This window comes from Hemiscyllium ocellatum, chromosome 4, assembly GCF_020745735.1.
Source record: "Hemiscyllium ocellatum isolate sHemOce1 chromosome 4, sHemOce1.pat.X.cur, whole genome shotgun sequence".
NCBI lineage: Eukaryota > Metazoa > Chordata > Chondrichthyes > Orectolobiformes > Hemiscylliidae > Hemiscyllium > Hemiscyllium ocellatum.
This window is the reverse complement of record NC_083404.1, coordinates 138,796,678-138,815,813: the sequence shown is the minus strand read 5'-3', so window position 1 is coordinate 138,815,813 and position 19,136 is coordinate 138,796,678. Positions and strand designations below refer to the sequence as shown.

The 19,136-nt window shown below is 47.6% G+C and overlaps 1 protein-coding gene across 5 annotated transcripts in view; it reads right to left on the bottom strand.

Moving 5' to 3' along the window:
• LOC132815121 (zinc finger protein 521) overlaps positions 1-18,802 on the bottom strand; it is a 480,095-nt gene extending 461,293 nt beyond the window's left edge. For 3 of the 5 annotated variants that reach the window (XM_060823905.1, XM_060823908.1, XM_060823909.1), the window contains exons 1-2: positions 18,152-18,774; positions 2,425-2,484 (exon numbers count right to left, since the gene is read on the bottom strand). In XM_060823905.1, the coding sequence (XP_060679888.1) occupies positions 2,425-2,484; positions 18,152-18,203 (112 nt within the window). In that variant the 5' untranslated portion in view covers positions 18,204-18,774. The other 2 variants (XM_060823910.1, XM_060823907.1) reach the window with 2 other exon arrangements.
• Between the last annotated feature and the right edge of the window lie 334 nt (positions 18,803-19,136).

Below are 19,136 nucleotides of genomic sequence, written 5' to 3'. Positions count from 1 at the left end.
GGCTACTGTTTCTGGTGGTCACACCGGTTTTGTTGAGTGTGGTGCTGGAAAAGCACAGCAGGTCAAGCAGCATCCGAGGAGCAGGAAAATCGACAGTTCATCAGGAATGAAGGCCTGCTGTGCCTTCCCAGCACCACTCTAACCTAGACTCTGATTTCCAGCATCTGCAGTCCTCACTTTTGCCACGCTGGCTTTGTTCCTTTATTGAGACTTTTTAAAGTAGTTTGACAGAACGGAGTGACTTTCTAGGCTGGGTCAGCATTTACTGCTCATCCCTAATTGCCCCCTGAACGGAGCAGCTTGCTCGGCCATTTCGGAGGGCAGTTAAGAGTCAGTCTCTGTGCTGTGGGTCTGGAGTTACGTGTAGACCACACTGGCTCAGGTCTCCCTCCCTACAGGACATCGGTGAACCAGGCAGGTTTTTCCACACAGTTGACAATGTAGTCATCATTATCCTCTTAACTCCAGATCTTTTAAGGAATTCAGACAGCAGAATTTGAACATAGGTTCCCCAGGATACTGCCTGGGTGTGTGGATTAATAATCTGCCAATAATAACACTGAGATATCAGTTCCCCAAACAGACTAGGATGGATCACACAATCACAGCATTGTTACTGCGCAGGAAGCCATTCGGCCCACTGTGCTTGCATTGGTTCTATCCCCTAGCACCAATCTCCTGCCTTTTCCCCATATCCCTGCTCATCATTTCTATCCAAATAACCATCCCATGAATGCCTCAGTTAAACCTGCCTCTCCGACAATGCACACCCTAACTACTCTCTGGGTTAGAAAGATTATCCTCATTTCACCCTCACTCGGTTTCTGCCCAGCCTTTCAGTGCCCTGTAAACCACCCAGACACCACCCACGCTGTCTTGATGGGTCAGCCAAGGGCCGGATATTACCAGGAGAGGGGTTACTCCTAAAGCTGCAGTTGGGAAAAGGCCCAGTCTTTCCAACCTCTGCTCATCAGCCGACCTGTTCACTCCCAGCATCAATCCCCTGAACCATTTCCGTTGTCTCACCAGATCCGCTACGCTCACTATCAGCTACAGTGGCAGGATTGAGCAGTTGGGGGGAGATGGAGATGGTCGGTAAATGAGAGAGAGAGGAATCAAGGGACATTGAGCCGCAGTCTGTCGGACAGGCACTTTGACCAGTCAGCCCCCAGTTCCTGTGCAGTGCCTCTGACATTATTCTGTTGAATTAATGAGTGACCAGTTCCTTCCATGCCACTGGGAGAAAATGCCTCACAGAGAGGACACTGGGTGTTCCCACCAATTGGGACTTTTCTCTCAAGCAGCTGCAGAGACTCTGCTCCATGGATGTCAGAGAGTGGAAAGGGGTTTAAGAAGGAGAGAGAGAGAGAGAGACGTAGCAAGTATCAATCCAACAGGGATTCCTGAGTGAACCAGGGCTCCAGCTGAAGTAGGCATACTGAGAACTGCCAGGTAGTGCCCTTCATTGGAAGAACACTGAAAGACAATATCAAATAGGGCAGCAATTCTAAAAGGTGCTGTAGGTGCAGAGGGAGCTGGGTGTATATGTGGAGAAAGCAATTACTAAAGAGACACTTTCGAAGCTTTCCATCCTGCAGTTATCAGGACCACATGGCAAGAATGCAAAATCTCAAAGGGAACAACAATTTATATTGCATCAGCAGAGGGTGCCAACTTGGCCGGCAATTGGATTCTGATTGGTAGAAGTGTTGCCATGGAAAACGCAGCCGGGAACAATAAACTGCCAAGCCTTTGTTTTAACTGGACAGGTATTCAGAAAGGAAGAGAAGGCAGGGTTATAGGGAGAGCTGGAGATGAGCCACTCCTTTGGAGATAACAATGAAGCTTCTGTGCATGCTCATTTCTCCAAAGCCTGAATCCTCCAGGACAGTGGCTTCTTGAGCAGGAGCAGACCCAGTCAATATCCGTTTAGAGAGAGATTTTGCAGCCTCAGTAACAAGTTAATTTTAGATCGAGTTTAACACAACAGCAGATTTTGTCGATGTAGGTGAGATATTACAGCTCTCCTCAGTCTCAGGTACAGACACACATACACTGACAGATGGAGATGCCAGTCTTGTTAATTTATTGCCACCTTCACTGTGTGTTTTTATATAAAGAAGATATACAAATGACACAGAATAATGCATCAGTCCTCTCTCAGTAATCACTCACTGCTAATTCTGCTGCTGCTTTGTTATGGGAAGAATTCTACCCAAAACCTAGCAAAGGTATTTTCATTGCATGAATTCTTAAATTGCCTGAACTCTTGTGTCTGGATCAATTGCCTGTCAGTGCTTTGACACCTGCCATTTAATGCACACAAGCAGATCTCTTCAGTGTCCCTGCAGTCATAGGGCAACTCCAACCCTGCCAGTTCCAACTGCAATGATAAATGCTGTCTAATTAGAGATTTAAACATACCACTCTGAATGCTTGCCTGGCCCACAGCAGGATGTAGCTCTTCTGTCTCATTTTCTTCTACTGCAGAGAGAAGTGGAGAAATAAAGAGGCTTTAGTTGAAGTGGGGAATAGACGCCCTTCACTCGTCAATCTTGCATTTACACATTCCATTCTAACATTGATATTCAGCGATGTACCAGGGGATCAGTTGGAAAACACCTGCAGTACAGAGGACAACACAGCATTCACAGCCACCCCTCACCCCGCGGGGTTGGCAATGGGAACCACAGAGAGTTTGATCGGGGTGGGCAATGGGACCCTGCCTCATGTTATGAACCATCGCAACTCCCCTGTACCTCTCCCCTGTACCCTGTTAACCCTCTTCCCCTGCTTGCAGATTCCTACTCCCTACCTGCCCTGCAATTACATGAACATTCCTGTTCAAGAACTGGAATCATTTAGATCCATGGCTTGCTGGGATGTGGGGGAGGAGGGCAGGTGATTGGGACTTGTCAATGCAGTCAGTATGGGTACTCTGGGCTGAATGGCCTCCTTTGGCGTAATTTGTCGATCCTGGTTAACAAGGAGGTAGACGTGGCTCCAACAGTGTACTGTGGGACCCGTGTAAAGGTAGTTCTTCAAGCTGGTCACTTGTGTACGTTTACTCAATCAGGGTTTACATTGTTCTACTTATTTTAATCTCTCATCATTTAGGCTGAAACCCAGTGGGTGGTTGTCCAACGCTGGCTAGTAATTCACAAACAAAAACTATCTTTCATTAGGCAGTGAAGCAAGTGTGTGTGTGTGTAAATTAAGTGAAAGACAAGGATGCACATATTACTTTGGAACAACCAGAGATAGTTTGGAGGACAATGCATAGTTGGATTTCTCCTGGGAACCTGGTGCCTGGAGTTACCAAAACCACGGCCACCAGATGTTACCGATGGATGGTTTCCAACAGCCCCGGCAATGGCAGGTTAGGGTTAGGGCTATTTTGGTGGCTTATTTTGGCCGCACTCTTTCAGTGGGAAAAGATTGTGGGAAGCAACTGGAGGAGACTGACACAGCAATGAAGGAGGAACAATAAGAGTAGGCTATTCAGCCCATCGGGGTGCTCCTACATTCAACATAATTGTGATCAATCTCGGGTCATCAAATCCACTCTGCTGCTCCAACCCCATATCTATCCCACAATCCCCCAGGACACCAACTAAAAAAAAACTGTCCATCCCAGCGTTAAAGTCTCCACCCCAGCGACTGAGCACGCAAATACCCTCTGAGGTAAAGAATTCACAATCCGATGAGTGAAGAAATGTCACTCCCCCTCACTCCAAAACCCTCAGACTCTCACCCTGATACCATTCTGGATTTCCAATGGGGAGGGATGGAGGATATGAGCTCTCGGTAACAAACAACAGTCCAGCACAGGAACAGGCCTTTCAGCCCATCAAGGCCCCAAGGGATCCTTCCATATCCGCCACAAATTCACCTGCATCTCCACACACATCATTTACTGCATCCGCTGCACCCGATGTGGCCTCCTCTATATTGGGGAGACAGGCCGCCTACTTGCAGAACGTTTCAGAGAACACCTCTGGGACACCTGGACCAACCAACCCAACCACCCCGTGGCTCAACACTTCAACTCCCCCTCCCACTCCACCGAGGACATGCAGGTCCTTGGACTCCTCCATCGCCAGACCATAGCAACACGACAGTTGGAGGAAGAGCGCCTCATCTTCCGCCTGGGAACCCTCCAGCCACAAGGGATGAACTCAGATTTCTCCAGTTTCCTCATTTCCCCTCCCCCCACCTTGTCTCAGTCCCAACCCTCAAACTCAGCACCGCCTTCCTAACCTGCAATCTTCTTCCTGACCTCTCCGTCCCCACCCCCACTCCGGCCTATCACCCTCACCTTGACCTCCTTCCACCTATCACATTTCCAACGCCCCTCCTCCAAGTCCCTCCTCTCTACCTTTTATCTTAGCCTGCTTGGCACACTCTCCTCATTCCTGAAGAAGGGCTCATGCCCGAAATGTCGACTCCACTGCTCCTTGGATGCTGCCCTGACCTGCTGCGCTTTTCCAGCAACACATGTTCAGCTCTGATCTCCAGCATCTGCAGTCCTCACTTTCTCCTCCAGCCCATCAAGTTCGAGCAGCATCCGAGGAGCAGGAGCATCGACTTTTCGGGCATAAGCTCTTCATCAGGAATCAAGGCTCATGCCGGTTCTCCTGCCCCTCCTGCCTGACCTGCTGTGCTCTTCCAGCACCACACCCTCGATTCTGATCTCCAGCATCTGCAGTCTTCACTTTCGCCCTTCGGCCCATCAAGCCTGCACTGACACGTGATACCTTTTTAAACTAACTTGCCTCTGTGTGGTCTATCCCCCTGTATTCTCTGCCTCGTCATTTATTAGTCTAGATGCCTGTTAAATGTTACTGTTGTATCCACCACTTCCTCTGGCAGCACATACCACCCTCTGTGTAAATAAATCCTGCCTCTCACATCTCCTTTTATCTTGAACCTACGTTCCTGAGTAACTGACCCTGGGGAAAAAAAAACTCCGACTATCCATCCTATCCATGCCTCTCATGATTTTGTAATCTCATACGGTTTACAGTGAGGTCACCTCTCATCCCTCTCAACTCCCGGGAGTATCAACCCACATTTACTCAGCCACTTTTCCGATCCCTGATCCCACTGTCCCAATGCCAGTACATCCATCCTTAAATCAAAAAATAAAACTGAAAACTGTGGACGCTGGAAGTCAGAAACGAAAACAGAAATTGCTGGAAAAAGCTCAGCAAGTCTGGCAGCATCTGTAGAGAGAAATCACAGTTAATGTTTCGGATCCAGAGACGCTTCTTCAGAACTGTTCTGGGTCTAATTCTGAAGGGGTGGGGAGGGGGTCATTGGATCTGATTTCTCTCCACAGATGGGTCAGACCTGCTGAGCTTTTCCAGCAATTTCTGTTTCTGTTTCTGACGTCCTTCCTTAAGTATTCAGACTAAATCTGCAGACTCACCAAAACCCCGTATAACTTCTTTAAGCTTGGATTGCAATCCCCTTACAATGAAGGCACAGTGTGTTTGCGATCCCCTCTACTTTCCCTTATAAAGCTCGCACCTGGAAGAGCTGTCTGCCCACCTCCTCGACATCCAGCAGGGGAGGGGTAAGGGAGGCAGGGGCTTACAAACTACAGAGGCTGAATTAAAAGGGTGCTCAGGATGTAAGTTCAAAATCCTTGCTGAGATACTGCAAATTCAATAGGAAAATGTTTCCAAGGGGAGGAGAGTCTCGGACCCAAGGGCCCAGCCTCAGAGGGAAGGGATGATCCTTTAGAATGGAGAGGAGGAAGGACTTCTTCAGCTGGAGGGTGAGGAATCTGTGGAACTCATTGTTGCAGAGGGGTGTCCTGGCCAAGTCTTCAGAAAGAGATAGATAGTTAGGGGATGAAGGGGAATGGGGAGAAGGCAGGCAGAAGCGATCGAGGAACATATCAACCATGATGGAATGGTGGAGCAGATCCGATGGGCTGAATGGACTAATTCTGCTCTTATATATTATGCTCTATTTCAATATCTTTTATTCAAATTGGAACTTTTCTTCAGCTCTTTTCAACTTAACAGGTGGCTCGGGGACAGTACAGTTCAGACACTGCGACAAAGCTCAGTTAGGTGATGCAGTGAGAGGCTTCACTGTACCTGCCGCTGAATCTGAATTCCAAAGGCCCCCCACAATCAGCCACTGGGTTACACCTTCCTTTACCAACTGGTCTGAGCTGGGAGGGCTTTCACTGCTCGGCCCATCGGGGACCATTCGGCCCCTCAAGTTCGCTCCACCATTCAATGGGATCATGGCTGATCCAACATTCCTCGTTTTCTGGCCCTTTTCCCATAATCCATTGTTGCCCTCCTGCTCACAGAAGAATTCTGAAATCTTTTAAAGTGACTACAAACTGTAAGGCTCACATTTCCAGACCCACCTTACAGAAAATACAAGCAAGTTAATCAACTGAATAAAACTTAGAGGTTCTGTTCTTAGGCTACAGGGCATAGAAAAGAAAGACTGAGATAGTATTATTCAACTGTTACCACAAGACAATGTGCCCTTAAATAAAGGCCTGATTAATAAATGGACCTCTCTTAACAGTGTTAATACTGTTAAGACCATAAAGATATAGGAGCAGAAATTAGGCCATTCAGCCCATCCAATCTGCTCCACTATTCAATCATGGTGAATAAGGTTCTCAACCCCATTCTCCCGTTTTCTCTGCATAACCCTTGATCCCATTAACAACCAAAAACCTACCTATCTCCATCTTAAATATACTCAGTGACCTGGCCTCTGCAACCTTCTGGGGCAATGAATTTGATACATTCCCCACTCTCTGGCTGAAGAAGTTCCTCCTTGTCTCCGTTCTTGCAGAGGAGATTTACCAGGACGTTGCCTAGTATGGAGGGAAGGTCTTATGAGGAAAGGCTGAGGGACTTGAGGCTGTTTTCATTGGAGAGAAGAAGGTTGAGAGGTGACTTAATAGAGACATAAGATAATCAGAGGGTTAGGTAGGGTGGACAGGGAGAGCCTTTTTCCAAGTATGGTGACAGCGAGCACGAGGGGGCATAGCTTTAAATTGAGGGGTGATAGATATAGGACAGATGTCAGAGGTAGGTTCTTTACTCAGAGAGTAGTAAGGGTATGGAATGCTTTGCCTGCAACGGTCGTAGATTCACCAACTTTAAGTACATGTTGGATAAACATATGGACATACATGGAATAATGTAGGTTAGATGGGCTTCAGATTGGTATGACAGGTCGGTGCAACATCGAGGGCCGAAGGGCCTGTACTGCGCTGTAATGTTCTCTGTTCTTAAAAGGTCTTCCCTTTACTCTAAGGCTGTGCCCTTGGGTCCTAGTCCCTCCTACCAATGGAAACATCTTCCCAACATCTACTCTGTCCAGGCCATTCCGTATTCTGTATGTTTCAATCAGATCCCCCACCCCCCCCATCCTTCTAAACTCCAATGAGTATAAATCCAGAGTCCTCAAACATTCCTCACATGTTAAGCTTTTAATTCCTGGGAACTTTCTTATGCATCCTTCCTGAATTATGGGGCCCAAAATTTCTTACAATACTCTAAACGTGGCCTGACCATTTATGGGGTAGACCATTTAGGACAGAGATGAGGAGAAACTTCTTCACCCAGAGAGTGGTGGCTGTGTGGAATGCTCTGCCCCAGAGGGCAGTGGAGGCCCAGTCTCTGGATTCATTTAAGAAAGAGTGGGATAGAGCTCTCAAGGATAGTGCAATCAAGGGTTATGGAGATAAGGCAGGAAGAGGATACTGATTAAGGATGATCAGCCATGATCATATTGAATGGTGGTGCAGGCTCGAAGGGCAGAATGGCCTACTCCTGCACCTATTGTCTATTGTCTATTGACCAGAGCCTTACAGAGCCTCAGGAGTCCATCCCAGATTTTATATTCTAGTCCTCTCAAAATAAATGCCATCATTGTATTTCCCTTCCTAACTACTGACTCAACCTGCAGGTTTACCTTCAGAGAATCCTGGACTAGGATTCCCAAGTCTCTTTGCACTTCAGATTTCTGAATTTTTTTCCCCATTTAGGAAATAGTCTATGCCGCTATTCTTCCAACCAAAGTGCATTTTAAAACTGCGTATTTTAAACAGTGGAACATAATTTGACAAATCTAAATGCGTTAGGATGCGACTTGGCAAACTTTTGCTTTATTCTTACATGGGACGTGGGTGTCACTGATCAGGCCAGCATTTATTACCCATCCCTAATTGCCCAGAGGCCAGTTTAAGAGTCAGACATGTTGCTGTGGGTCTGGAGTCATGTGGAGACCAGATCGGGTAAGGATGGCATGGCAGATTTCCTCCCCTGAAGGACATTCGTGAACCAGATGGGACTTTAGAGCAAGCGACAATGGTTACATGGTCACTACTAACTTATCTCTTTATTCCAGATTATAGTTGCATTCAAATGCCACCATCTGATGTGTGGGATTTGAGCTCATGTCCTCAGAACATTAACCTGGGGTCCTGGATTACTAACACAAACACACAGAGAACACTGGAGAAACTCAGTAGGTCTGGCAGCATCTGTAGCGAGAGAAACAGAGTTAATGTTTCCAAACTCAGCCCCCACTGTACTCCTTATTTCACACAGGACTGTGCGGCCAAATTCCGCCCCAACTCCATTTATGAGTTTGCTGGCGTTGTAGGTCAGATCTCAAACAACAATGAGACAGAATACAGGAGAGAGATAGAGCCCATGGTGTAAAGACAACAATCTCTCCCTCAAGGTCAGCAAAACAGGAGCTGATGATTGACCTCAGGGAGCAGGGTGGAGGGCACACCCCTGTCTGAAGCCGAGGTGGAGATGGTGGACAGCGTCACGTTCCTGGGATCACCAACAATCTGTCCTGAAACGTCGATTTTCATGCTCCTCGGATGCTGCCTGACCTGCTGTGCTTTTCCAGCACCACTCTGATCTAGACTCTGGTTTCCAGCATCTACAGCCCTCACTTTTACCCAACAATCTGTCCTGGTCCACCCACGTCAACGCGACAGTCAAGAAAGCACTACAACAACGTCTCTACTCCCTCAGGAGGCTAAGGAAATGCAGCATGTCCACAATAACTCTGACCAATGTTTACAGATGCACCGTAGAAAGCATCCTATCCGGGTGTATCACAGTGCGGTACGGCAACTGCTCTGCCCAAGATCACAGAGAACTGCAGAGAGTTGTGAACACAGCCCAGTCCATCACACAAACCAGCCTCCCATCCACTGACTCCATCTACACTTCCCACTGCCTCGGGAAAGCAGCCAACATCATCAAAGCCCCCTCCCACCCCGGTTATACTCTCTCCCACTCTCTTCCATGGGGCAGAAGATACAAATGTTTGAAAACACGTAACAACAGATTCATGACCAGCTTCTTCCCTGCTGTTCCCAAACTTTTGAACAGACCTCTCAAATGTTAATTCTGATCTCTCTCCCTCTATGCAGCTTTTCTGTGGCAGCGACACTGTATTCTGCACTTTGTTCTGCTACTCTGATGCACTTTATATGGTATGATCTGCCTATACAGCACGCAAAACAACACTTTTCACTGTGTGTCGGTACACGGGACAACAATAAAATCAGAGGAACAATTTGTCAAACTGAGAATCGAGAGATAGCGACGACTGCAAATGCTGAAGGTTAGAGTGGGTACAGAATTCAGATTAGATTCCCTACAGTGTGGAAACAGGCCCTTCGGCCCAACCAGTCCACACTGACCCTCTGAAGAGTAATCCACCCAGAGCCATTTCCCTCTAATGCACTAACACTACGGGCAATTTAGCCTGGCCCATTCACCTAACCTGCGCATCTTTGGATTGTGGGAGGAAACCAGAGCACCCAGAGGAAACCCACGCAGACACAGGGAGAATGTGCAAACTCCACACAGTCACCAGAGGCTGGAATCAAACCTGGGACCTTGGTGCTGTGAGGCAGAAGTGCTAACCACTGTGCCGCCGTGCCACCCAGCTGGAGTGCAGCTGGGAAAAAACCACAGCAGGTCAAGTAACCTCAGGGGAGGAGAGCAGTCGACATTTCAGATCAGATCCTTCCATCAGGACTGGGATAGGGGGAAGGGGGATGAGAAATAAATACAGGGTGGGGGGTGGGGCTGAGGGAAAAATTGGTTGGGATGGTGATAGATGGATGGAGGTAGGAGGTGGCTGTGACGGGTCAATGGGAAGGGGGAAGCAGATATATGGGGAGGAAGATGAACAGGCAGGGTGAGGTTAAAGGGGCAGGGTGGAGAGGGAGGGCGGGCAGGGTGGGGAGATTCGGAAGCAGGGGAACTTTATGTTACAGCCGTATGGTTGTAAGCTCCCGAGGTGGTAGTGGAGTTGTTCCCCGTCCAGTTTGAGTTTGGTGAAGGTGGTCCAGGATGGACATGTCATCAGGGGACGTTGAAATGGCTGGACACCAGAAGGCGAGGTTGATTGGAACGTTCGGATCCCTCGACCAGTCCCCGAGTTTGTGCTCGGTCTCCCCGATGTAGAGGAGACCACATCGGGAACAACTGATGCAATAGATCAGGTCAGAGGAAATGCAGGTAAATCTCCGCCAGACTTAGAACGATCCTTTGGTGGAGCTGAGGGGAAAGGTGTGAGGGTGGGTTTTTGTACCACCTGCAGCCACAGGGGAAGGGGATGGGATGAGGAGGAATCTCTTCACTTAGAGGGAGGCAAAACTTTGGAATTCTCCACGCCAGGGGTTTGTGGAGATTCAGTCATCGGGGTTTTGTTCAAGAAGTCCCGACTCAGGCGACTGACTGTGTGGAGTTTGCACGTTCTCCCTGTGTCTGCGTGGGTTTCCTCCGGGTGCTCCGGTTTCCTCCCACAGTCCAAAGATGTGCAGGTCAGGTGAATTGGCCGTGCTAAATTGTCCGTAGTGTTAGATGAAGGGGTAAATGTAGGGGTCTGGGTGGGTTACGCTTCGGCGGGTCGGTGTGGACTTGTTGGGCCAAAGGGCCTGTTTCCCCACTGTAAGTAATCTAATCTAATCTAAATTATCTAATCTAATCAAGTAGGTTTGTGGTGACTAATCAACCATCCCCCAGGGGATAATGTGTAAAAGTTAGGCCTGAAACAAACATTTACAGAATGAAGGAGGAGGCTTGTAGAATCAGACAGCCTTCCACAAACACCCTGCGTCCTCCGCACATTGTCAGATACCTTGAGAAATTATTTATTATTATATTTTAGTGAGACTGAAGCTGAAACAGACACAAACTCCAGGCTCAAACCCAACCAGGCAGCCTGGACGGTGGCTGGTTATGTTACTTGCCCACAGTGTAATGGACAACGGCCTGGTTTGCATTTCAATAGCACCTGCCCCTGCCTCAGGCCATCCCTCCATTGAAGTGCTCATGTAGACAAACACCGCCCGCCAATTTACAAACGCAGCGAGCTCCCAGAATCAGACCGTGTCCCAATCATCACGAATCTCCAACATTGGCCAGGCCACAGGGGCAGGAGCTCCTGCTGCTCCGCCTCCAGTAAAACGGTGGCACTGGGATCCTACACATCCCCCTGAGGGGGCAAACACATGCACCTCAGCTTAGCTTCTCATCTGAAAGCTAACTGCAGACCCAGCTGAGTAGGGAGTAGATGGCTGAACTCAGGAAGGTCTACAAAACGCTGAGTATTTGTATTCACTCCCAGGACATGGGTATCACTGGCTGGGTCAGCATTTATCATCCGTCCCAAGTTGACCCTTGAGAAAGTGGTGGAGAGCTGCCCACTGCAGCCCATGAGTCCACCAATATTCCCTCCATGGGAAGAAGAGGTCAAAACAGAACCATCTCACTATGTATGAAGCACAGAAACAGCGAAACAGTACAGAAACACACCACTTGGGAAGAAACACGATGACTCTTTCTCTGAAGAGCTCAGCCAAGCCCTTTGCCCCCTCCTTCTACCACTCTCACACACACACGCGGACACACAGACAAAGACAAACAGACAGACACACACTGACGCACAAACACACACACACATACACGCACACTCAAACAGACACAGACACACATGGACACATACACCTGCATGCAGACACACACATATACACACAGAACATATACAGACACACACATATACATATCAGATACACACTCACACACCGACACACACACACACAGATACAGATACACACACACACACACACACACACAGATACACACACACACACACGCGCACACACCCAGATACAGATACACACACTCTGATACACACACAGAGATACATACACAGACATATATGCACACACACCAATGTATATACACAGCCAGACACACACACACACACACACACCCCAGATACACACCCACACCCAGATACACACACACCCATACTCAGATACGCCCACACACCCAGTTACTGATACACACACACAGATATACACACACCCAAAAACAGATCCACACACAGACACATATACACAGAAACACAGATACACACACACACACACAAATATACCACACCCCAGATACACACACACTCACACCCCCAGATACACACACCCCAGATACTGATACATACACACACACACACACACACAGATATACACAGAAATACACACCCAGAAACAGATACACACACACACACACACACACACACACACACAGGCACACCCAAAAACAGATACACACACAGACACATTCACAGACACACATATACACAGAAACACATATACAGATACACACACACACCCAGACACACACACCCAGATACAGATACACACACACACACACCCAGATACACACACAGACACCCCCCCCAAATACACACACAGACACCCAAATACAGATACGCACACTCACACACACAGATACACACACACCCACATACAGATACACACACACACGTGTACTCAGATACACATACCCACACACTCAGATACACACACACCCAGATACAGACACACACACACACACACACACACACACACCCAGATACAGACACACACACCCAAGTTCAGATACACACACCCACCCAGACATACACACACCCAGGTACACATACAGATAAATGCACACACCCAGATACAGATACACGTATACACACACACAAGCATAGTACTGTAGCTGGCGACAAGCTTATTTTAAAGAACACCAACATAAAGAAAAGGGGCTAGGAGTGGGTTGTAGGGGGTATGTTCCATCATTCAAAGGATTGTTGTAGCACAGTGGGGTTATGTTACTGGGCTGGAATTCCCATGCCCTCATCTAATGGCCTGGGGCCATGGGTTCAACCCCCATCATGGCAGTACGTGGAATTAAAATCCAGCAATTTTTATCTTTCACAGGAAGTGGGCATCGCTGTCAAGAATTTGTTGCCCCTCGAGCTGACCGCCTTGCTCGGCCGTTTCAGAGGGCAGTTAAGAACCAAAGATAATATTCCATCAAACGTGAACTTTTCAGCTTCTTTCAATAACAGTCATTGACTGCAAGAAATAGTTAATAGTTCACTCATGTCCGATAGAGATGGACCTGCCATTCCTTACCTGGTCTAGTCTATACAAGGCTGCAGACCCATAGCAATGGTATTGACTCTGAACTGCCCTGAGAAACTTCCAAGCAAGACACTCAGTCACAGACAGCTCTCCATCACTTTCTCCAGGACAGTTAGGTACAGGGTAACAATTGCTGGCCTGACCAATGAGTTCCACAGCCCACGGGAGAAGAATACAAAAATATCAATTTTCAAGTTCAACTCAACTATTTTGCACCTTACCCTGCTGTTCCTCAATTCGCTGGAAGTGTATTTAAGTGTCAGACCTAAGGGGTGGATCACATCAATGGATTGGTAAGATACAGCCACAGTCTTAGAGATGTACAGCATGGGAACAGATCCTTTGATCCAATATGTCCATGCTGACCAGATATCCCAACCCAATCTAGTCCCACCTGCCAGCACCCGGCCCATAGCCCTCCAAACCCTTCCTATTCATATACCCATCCAGATGCCTATTAAATGTTGCAATTGTACCAGCCTCCGCCACATCCTCTGGCAGCTCATTCCATACACGTACCACCCTCTGCGTGAAAAGGTTGCCCCTTAGGTCTCTTTTATATCTTTCCCGTCTCACCTTAAACCTATGCCCTCTAGTTCTGGACTCCCCGACCCCAGGGAAAAGACTTTGCCTATTTACCCTATCCATGCCCCTCATGATTTTATAAACCTCTATAAGGTCACCCCTCAGCCTCTGACGCTCCAGGGAAAACAGCCCCAGCCTGTTCAGCCACTCCCTGTAGCTCAGATCCTCCAACCCTGGCAACATCCTTGTAAATCTTTTCTGAACCCTTATATTGAAGGATTAATACAAGTTGCCAACAGGAAGAGCTGGCGCTCCGGTCAACACGGGGAAAAGGTGTGTCTGAGAATATTCAGCACCTCATCGAGGAGATTATTAAAGTAAAAGGAGTGTTGTTACAATTGCATAAGGTAGTGGTGAGACCACACCCGGAATATTGTGTCCAGCTTTGGTCTCCTTACTGGAGGAAGGATGTGGTGGCACTAGAAGCAGTTCAGAGGAAGTTCACTGTATTGATCCCAGGAATGGAAGGAGCAGTTGAACAGTTTGGGCTTGTACTCGCTGGAGTTCAGTAGAACGGGAAGGGCGGGAGTTTGGGGAATCTGATTGAGGGCATTGATAAAGTGGTTACTAAAAAAAACTGTTCCCCTTTGTGGGACCAGTCTCAAACATGAGGTCATAGGAACAGAGTGAGAGGAGGCAGGTTCAAGGGAGAAAGTGGTGTTGAGACCAGGATAAGATTAGCTATGATCATGTTAAACCGGGGAGCAGGCATAATGGGCTGAATAGCCTATTCCCACTCCTCATCCTTGTGTTCCTATGTAGAGTGCAGCTCAGAGGGATGTTTGAACAAAATGCAAGACAATGTGCACCCAGCCTCCTGGGGGTGAATTTAACCTCTCTCCAACTCAGTGCCTGCTCTCTAGACATTTCTGAAATCTTCTACCATCAGCCACACCTTTGACCATCTGCCCTGAGGTGCCTGGTTTGGTGGGACACTATACCCATCGAGCATCTTCAACCAAAGATTTGTGATACATGGTATACAGGAACACAATAACAAGAGGCGGCCATTCAGCCCCTCCACTCTGTTCTGCCATTTGACCTGGATCATGGCTAATCTGTGGCCCGCAGGCGCTACACGAATGCAAGCTTGCCTCAGCACAATCCAGAAGCACCCGGCATCGATGTGAGAACAAAAACAAAAGAAACGCGAGAAACTGAAGCCAGTGAGTTTGAATCCCTTCTTCCCCTGAAGAGAGGAAGGAAGTATGTGTTCCTGAGACCTCAAAACAAAACCATGCCGAGAATCCGCTCACATATTCCCGGTATTTTTTCCATTTTTGGTGGGGGTGGGGGTAGAAATCAGTTGGATTGAGGGTGGCCTGATCCACAAAGAATTGTTAAATCCAAAATGTAAAATCCAGCATTTCCTCAGCACTGCCTCCTGCTCAGAAGCTGACCCACAGCTTTGCTCATTAGCGACTCACACCCAAACAACACTTCCATCTCCCACACTTCACCTGGCTCCTGTTCATTTACCATTAGCATGGTCTTTCGAACACAGCTCACACTTAAATATAGACACACCAGCAACAGAACAGATCCAGCCTGCCTTTCAGACAGGAAGAAATTCAATGTTAACCACCTGGATCTGGAGGTTGAGAATGGGCGGACAGTATTAATCAGCACAGCATGTCAGGCAGCATCCGAGGAGCAGGAAAAATCGACATTTTTGGGCAGAAGCCCTTCATCAGGAATGAATGAATTCCTGATGAAGGGCTTTTGCCCGAAATGTCGATTTTCCTGCTCCTTGGATGCTGCCTGACCTGCTATGCTTTTCCAGCTCCACTCTAATCTAAACTCTGATCTCCAGCATTTGCGGTCCTCTCTTTTGCCTAGTGTTAATCAGCTAACATTTCAAATCTAGGTGACTGTCCATCAGCATTTATTCTGTCCCCTCCCCACTTCAGCTCTGATGAAGAGTTATCTAGATTTGAAACCTTAGCTTGCTCTCTCTCCATGGATGCTGCCTGACCCGCTGTCATCTCCAGCATTTGCTGTTTGCAGTGCAGACTCCAGCCCCTGCAGTAATGTGCTGCTGAGCAGTATTAATGTTACAGATTCAGAGCATTGACTAGTCTGTATCTGCCAGCCCTTGCCCCCTCCACCACCCTCCCTCCCCCCGCCATCAAGCACACAGGGTTTCAATGACAATTAATGCATCAATCAACATTTCTTTTTGATTAAAAAAGAATTCCAAATCTCTGCACTCTGACTGCAAAATCTCCCTTCCAGCCAAACCCAATGTAAGTTTCATTTGAAAGGGGGAAGAGAGTGATGAGGGATCACATCCTGGATCAATTTTAATGACTTTAGTCCCAATCTCTCTCTCTCCTAACGCTGTTCAAACCAGAGAGAGAGAGATTCATTTTTTTAAAAAAAAGCATGGTGTGGGTAACATGTCCGATTCCTCAGAAATCGATCCTCTTTATGATTTCCTCACATCCCCCAGTCGGTTTCCAACCTCCCCCCTCCCCCTTAAAACGTCCCAAACCGGATAAAGCGACCCAGAGATCAGCTCCTTCCACACAATATTCAGCAGCGGCTTCCTCCACGGATTATCTTTGCAATCTCTCACATCCAAATACCAAACTCCGAAATCCTGCCAATCGGACTCTGAGAGTCGCATTCTCTGGTCTTTTATGTAGCAGTTCCCCTTTATCGCTCCGATGTTATCTTGTGAGTGTGTGAGAGAGTCTTAAAATGATCGTGACAACACACATACACAAAAAAAACATCTGAACAGAGAGAGAGAGACAATATGCAGAAACTGAGAGCTCATTGCCACGCTCTGAAAACGCTGTTACTGAGTCTCTCTCTCTCATCAAGTGAATCCGACCGGGATCCCTCTAAATTTGTTTAAATTTCTTGTTGCTTGAAGGATTCCTAAAGACCAAAGCCCCATGTGACTCGGCGCTGAGTGAAACTTTGTCGCAACATTCCTTCACACCCAACACACAGCGTGTCTTAATTAGTCAACACACACTACCTCAGCTAAAGCCAGATGAAAATACACTATCTCAGCTAAGACCAAGTGTTAACACTTTGTCTTGGTGAAGACCAATTGTAACTCTGCTTCTCAGATAAAACCAAATGCAATATGCTGTCTCAGTTCAGACCAAAGGTAACACTCAGTTATTAACTAAGAACAACAAATACAGCGTATCTCAGCTAAGACTAAATGTAACATCGTCTCTCAGCTAAGATCAAACGAAATACATTGTCTCAGCTAAGACTACAGAAGACAATGTATCTTAGTTAAGACCAAATATAACATTCTGTATCTCAGCTAAGACTAAGAGTAACATTGTCTCTCAGCTAAGATCAAATGAAATACCGTATTTCAGCCGAGATTATAAAAAATGACAGTAAACATCCCTATCACCTGTACATTAGTTAAAGCCCAACTGCAACACACTGCATTTCAGTTAAAAGCAAAATGCAACAACACGATCTCCGTTAAGACCAAAATCTAACCTGTTCTCTCAGTCAATACCCCAGTACACTGTATCTCTTTAACAGTAAAATGTAACCCATTGTATCGGAGCTAAAACCCAAGTCCTGCTGCATCTTAGTCACCACCCAAACGCAACTCAAGTCTAAATCCCCCCCCCCCCCCCCACTATCACAACTAAAGTGCTACCGCTCCCCGGAGCTGTCTCTCACACCAGGAACAAGGGGAAGGGGGTGGGGAGGGGGCTATGACTGCACTCACCCCACCCCACCCCCAGGCTTCCCCCCCTCCCGGGCCAACACCGAGCCCGCGGTACTAGCCCGGCCGGGGCTACGAGACCCTGTCCCAGTCCCAGGGACCAGCAGACTCGGGATCAGATGGGGAAGAAGAAACACACTTTCCAAAACCAGCAGCCCCTCCACCCCACCGTCCCCCCCCCCCCCCCGCACCTCCCCACACACACACACCCAACCACCACCCCCCTCCCCACAAACACAGCCCCCCCCACCCCCAGCAGCTGTTTTTATCAATGTAACTTTTCATACATTCAAGGGGCCGGTGAGAAGGATCGTTGTTTGTTGATTAAGTGACGGTTCTGCTTTACTTACCTTTCAGAGATCTGGGCTTCGCTTGTTTTCGGCGAGACATCCTAAAGGGCATTAAACAGCCCTTCTTCAAGACTTGGGTCTGGGGTCCTTCCTGTGTACTTTCTACTAAAAGCCCCCTTGACACGTTAACAGCTCGCTCCCCTCAATAAAATGTTGCTTTCTCTCTGTCTCTTTCTCTCAGTCTCTCTCTCTCTGTCTGTCTATCCCACAGAATTAAAATAAACAGTTCATTGTCTTGTCCACTCGTTCACACTCTCCCAGAGAGGAAAAAAAATTAAGCAGCAGCATCCAGGAAAATTAAGTAAAAGCTTCAGAAGACTGGCTTAAATCTGTAAATTCCACCATCAGAATTGTAGCATTTCTTGAACCCTCGCATTGGGAAGGGAATGACTACAGGGAGTAAAAAGAAATTAAAAAATCAAACGTATTTAAAATAAAAAATACAAACTGGGAAGCTTACATTACTTTTTTTACTGCATTCTAAAGGCTACAGATCTTTTTTTTCCTTACGGGGAGGGCTAGTTATTATATACATTTTAAAAAAAAATTCCTACTGGAATCAGAGCTTGTTAAGGGTTCTAAGTCTTCGCGTTCAAGTGGAAGCGATTCCCCCACTCCCTCCTCAACACAAACCTGCAAAGTCTTGGACTGCGCTGTCGCTCCGGTAGTCCACATAATAATGGAAAATTTAAACAAGGCCCCAAACCCATCAGGATAGCTCCAGTGGGGGGGCCTTCCCCACAGGGACACGCACTGTACGTAACCACTGAGGAAATCATTGTCAGCTTCAGAGTGCACGCCTTGCTGCATATGATGAATTCTAAAGCCATTAGCAAGATATGGACTTCTGGATTCGCCGTCCCCATCAAAAACTCCGGATCTGGAGCCTTTGTGCTCTTAACTGCTCGCTGCTGCAGCCGCTGCTCCTGCCTTGTTTTGTATCCCTATCCCCCCTCCCCACCCCCCCTCTCTCTTCCCACTCTGC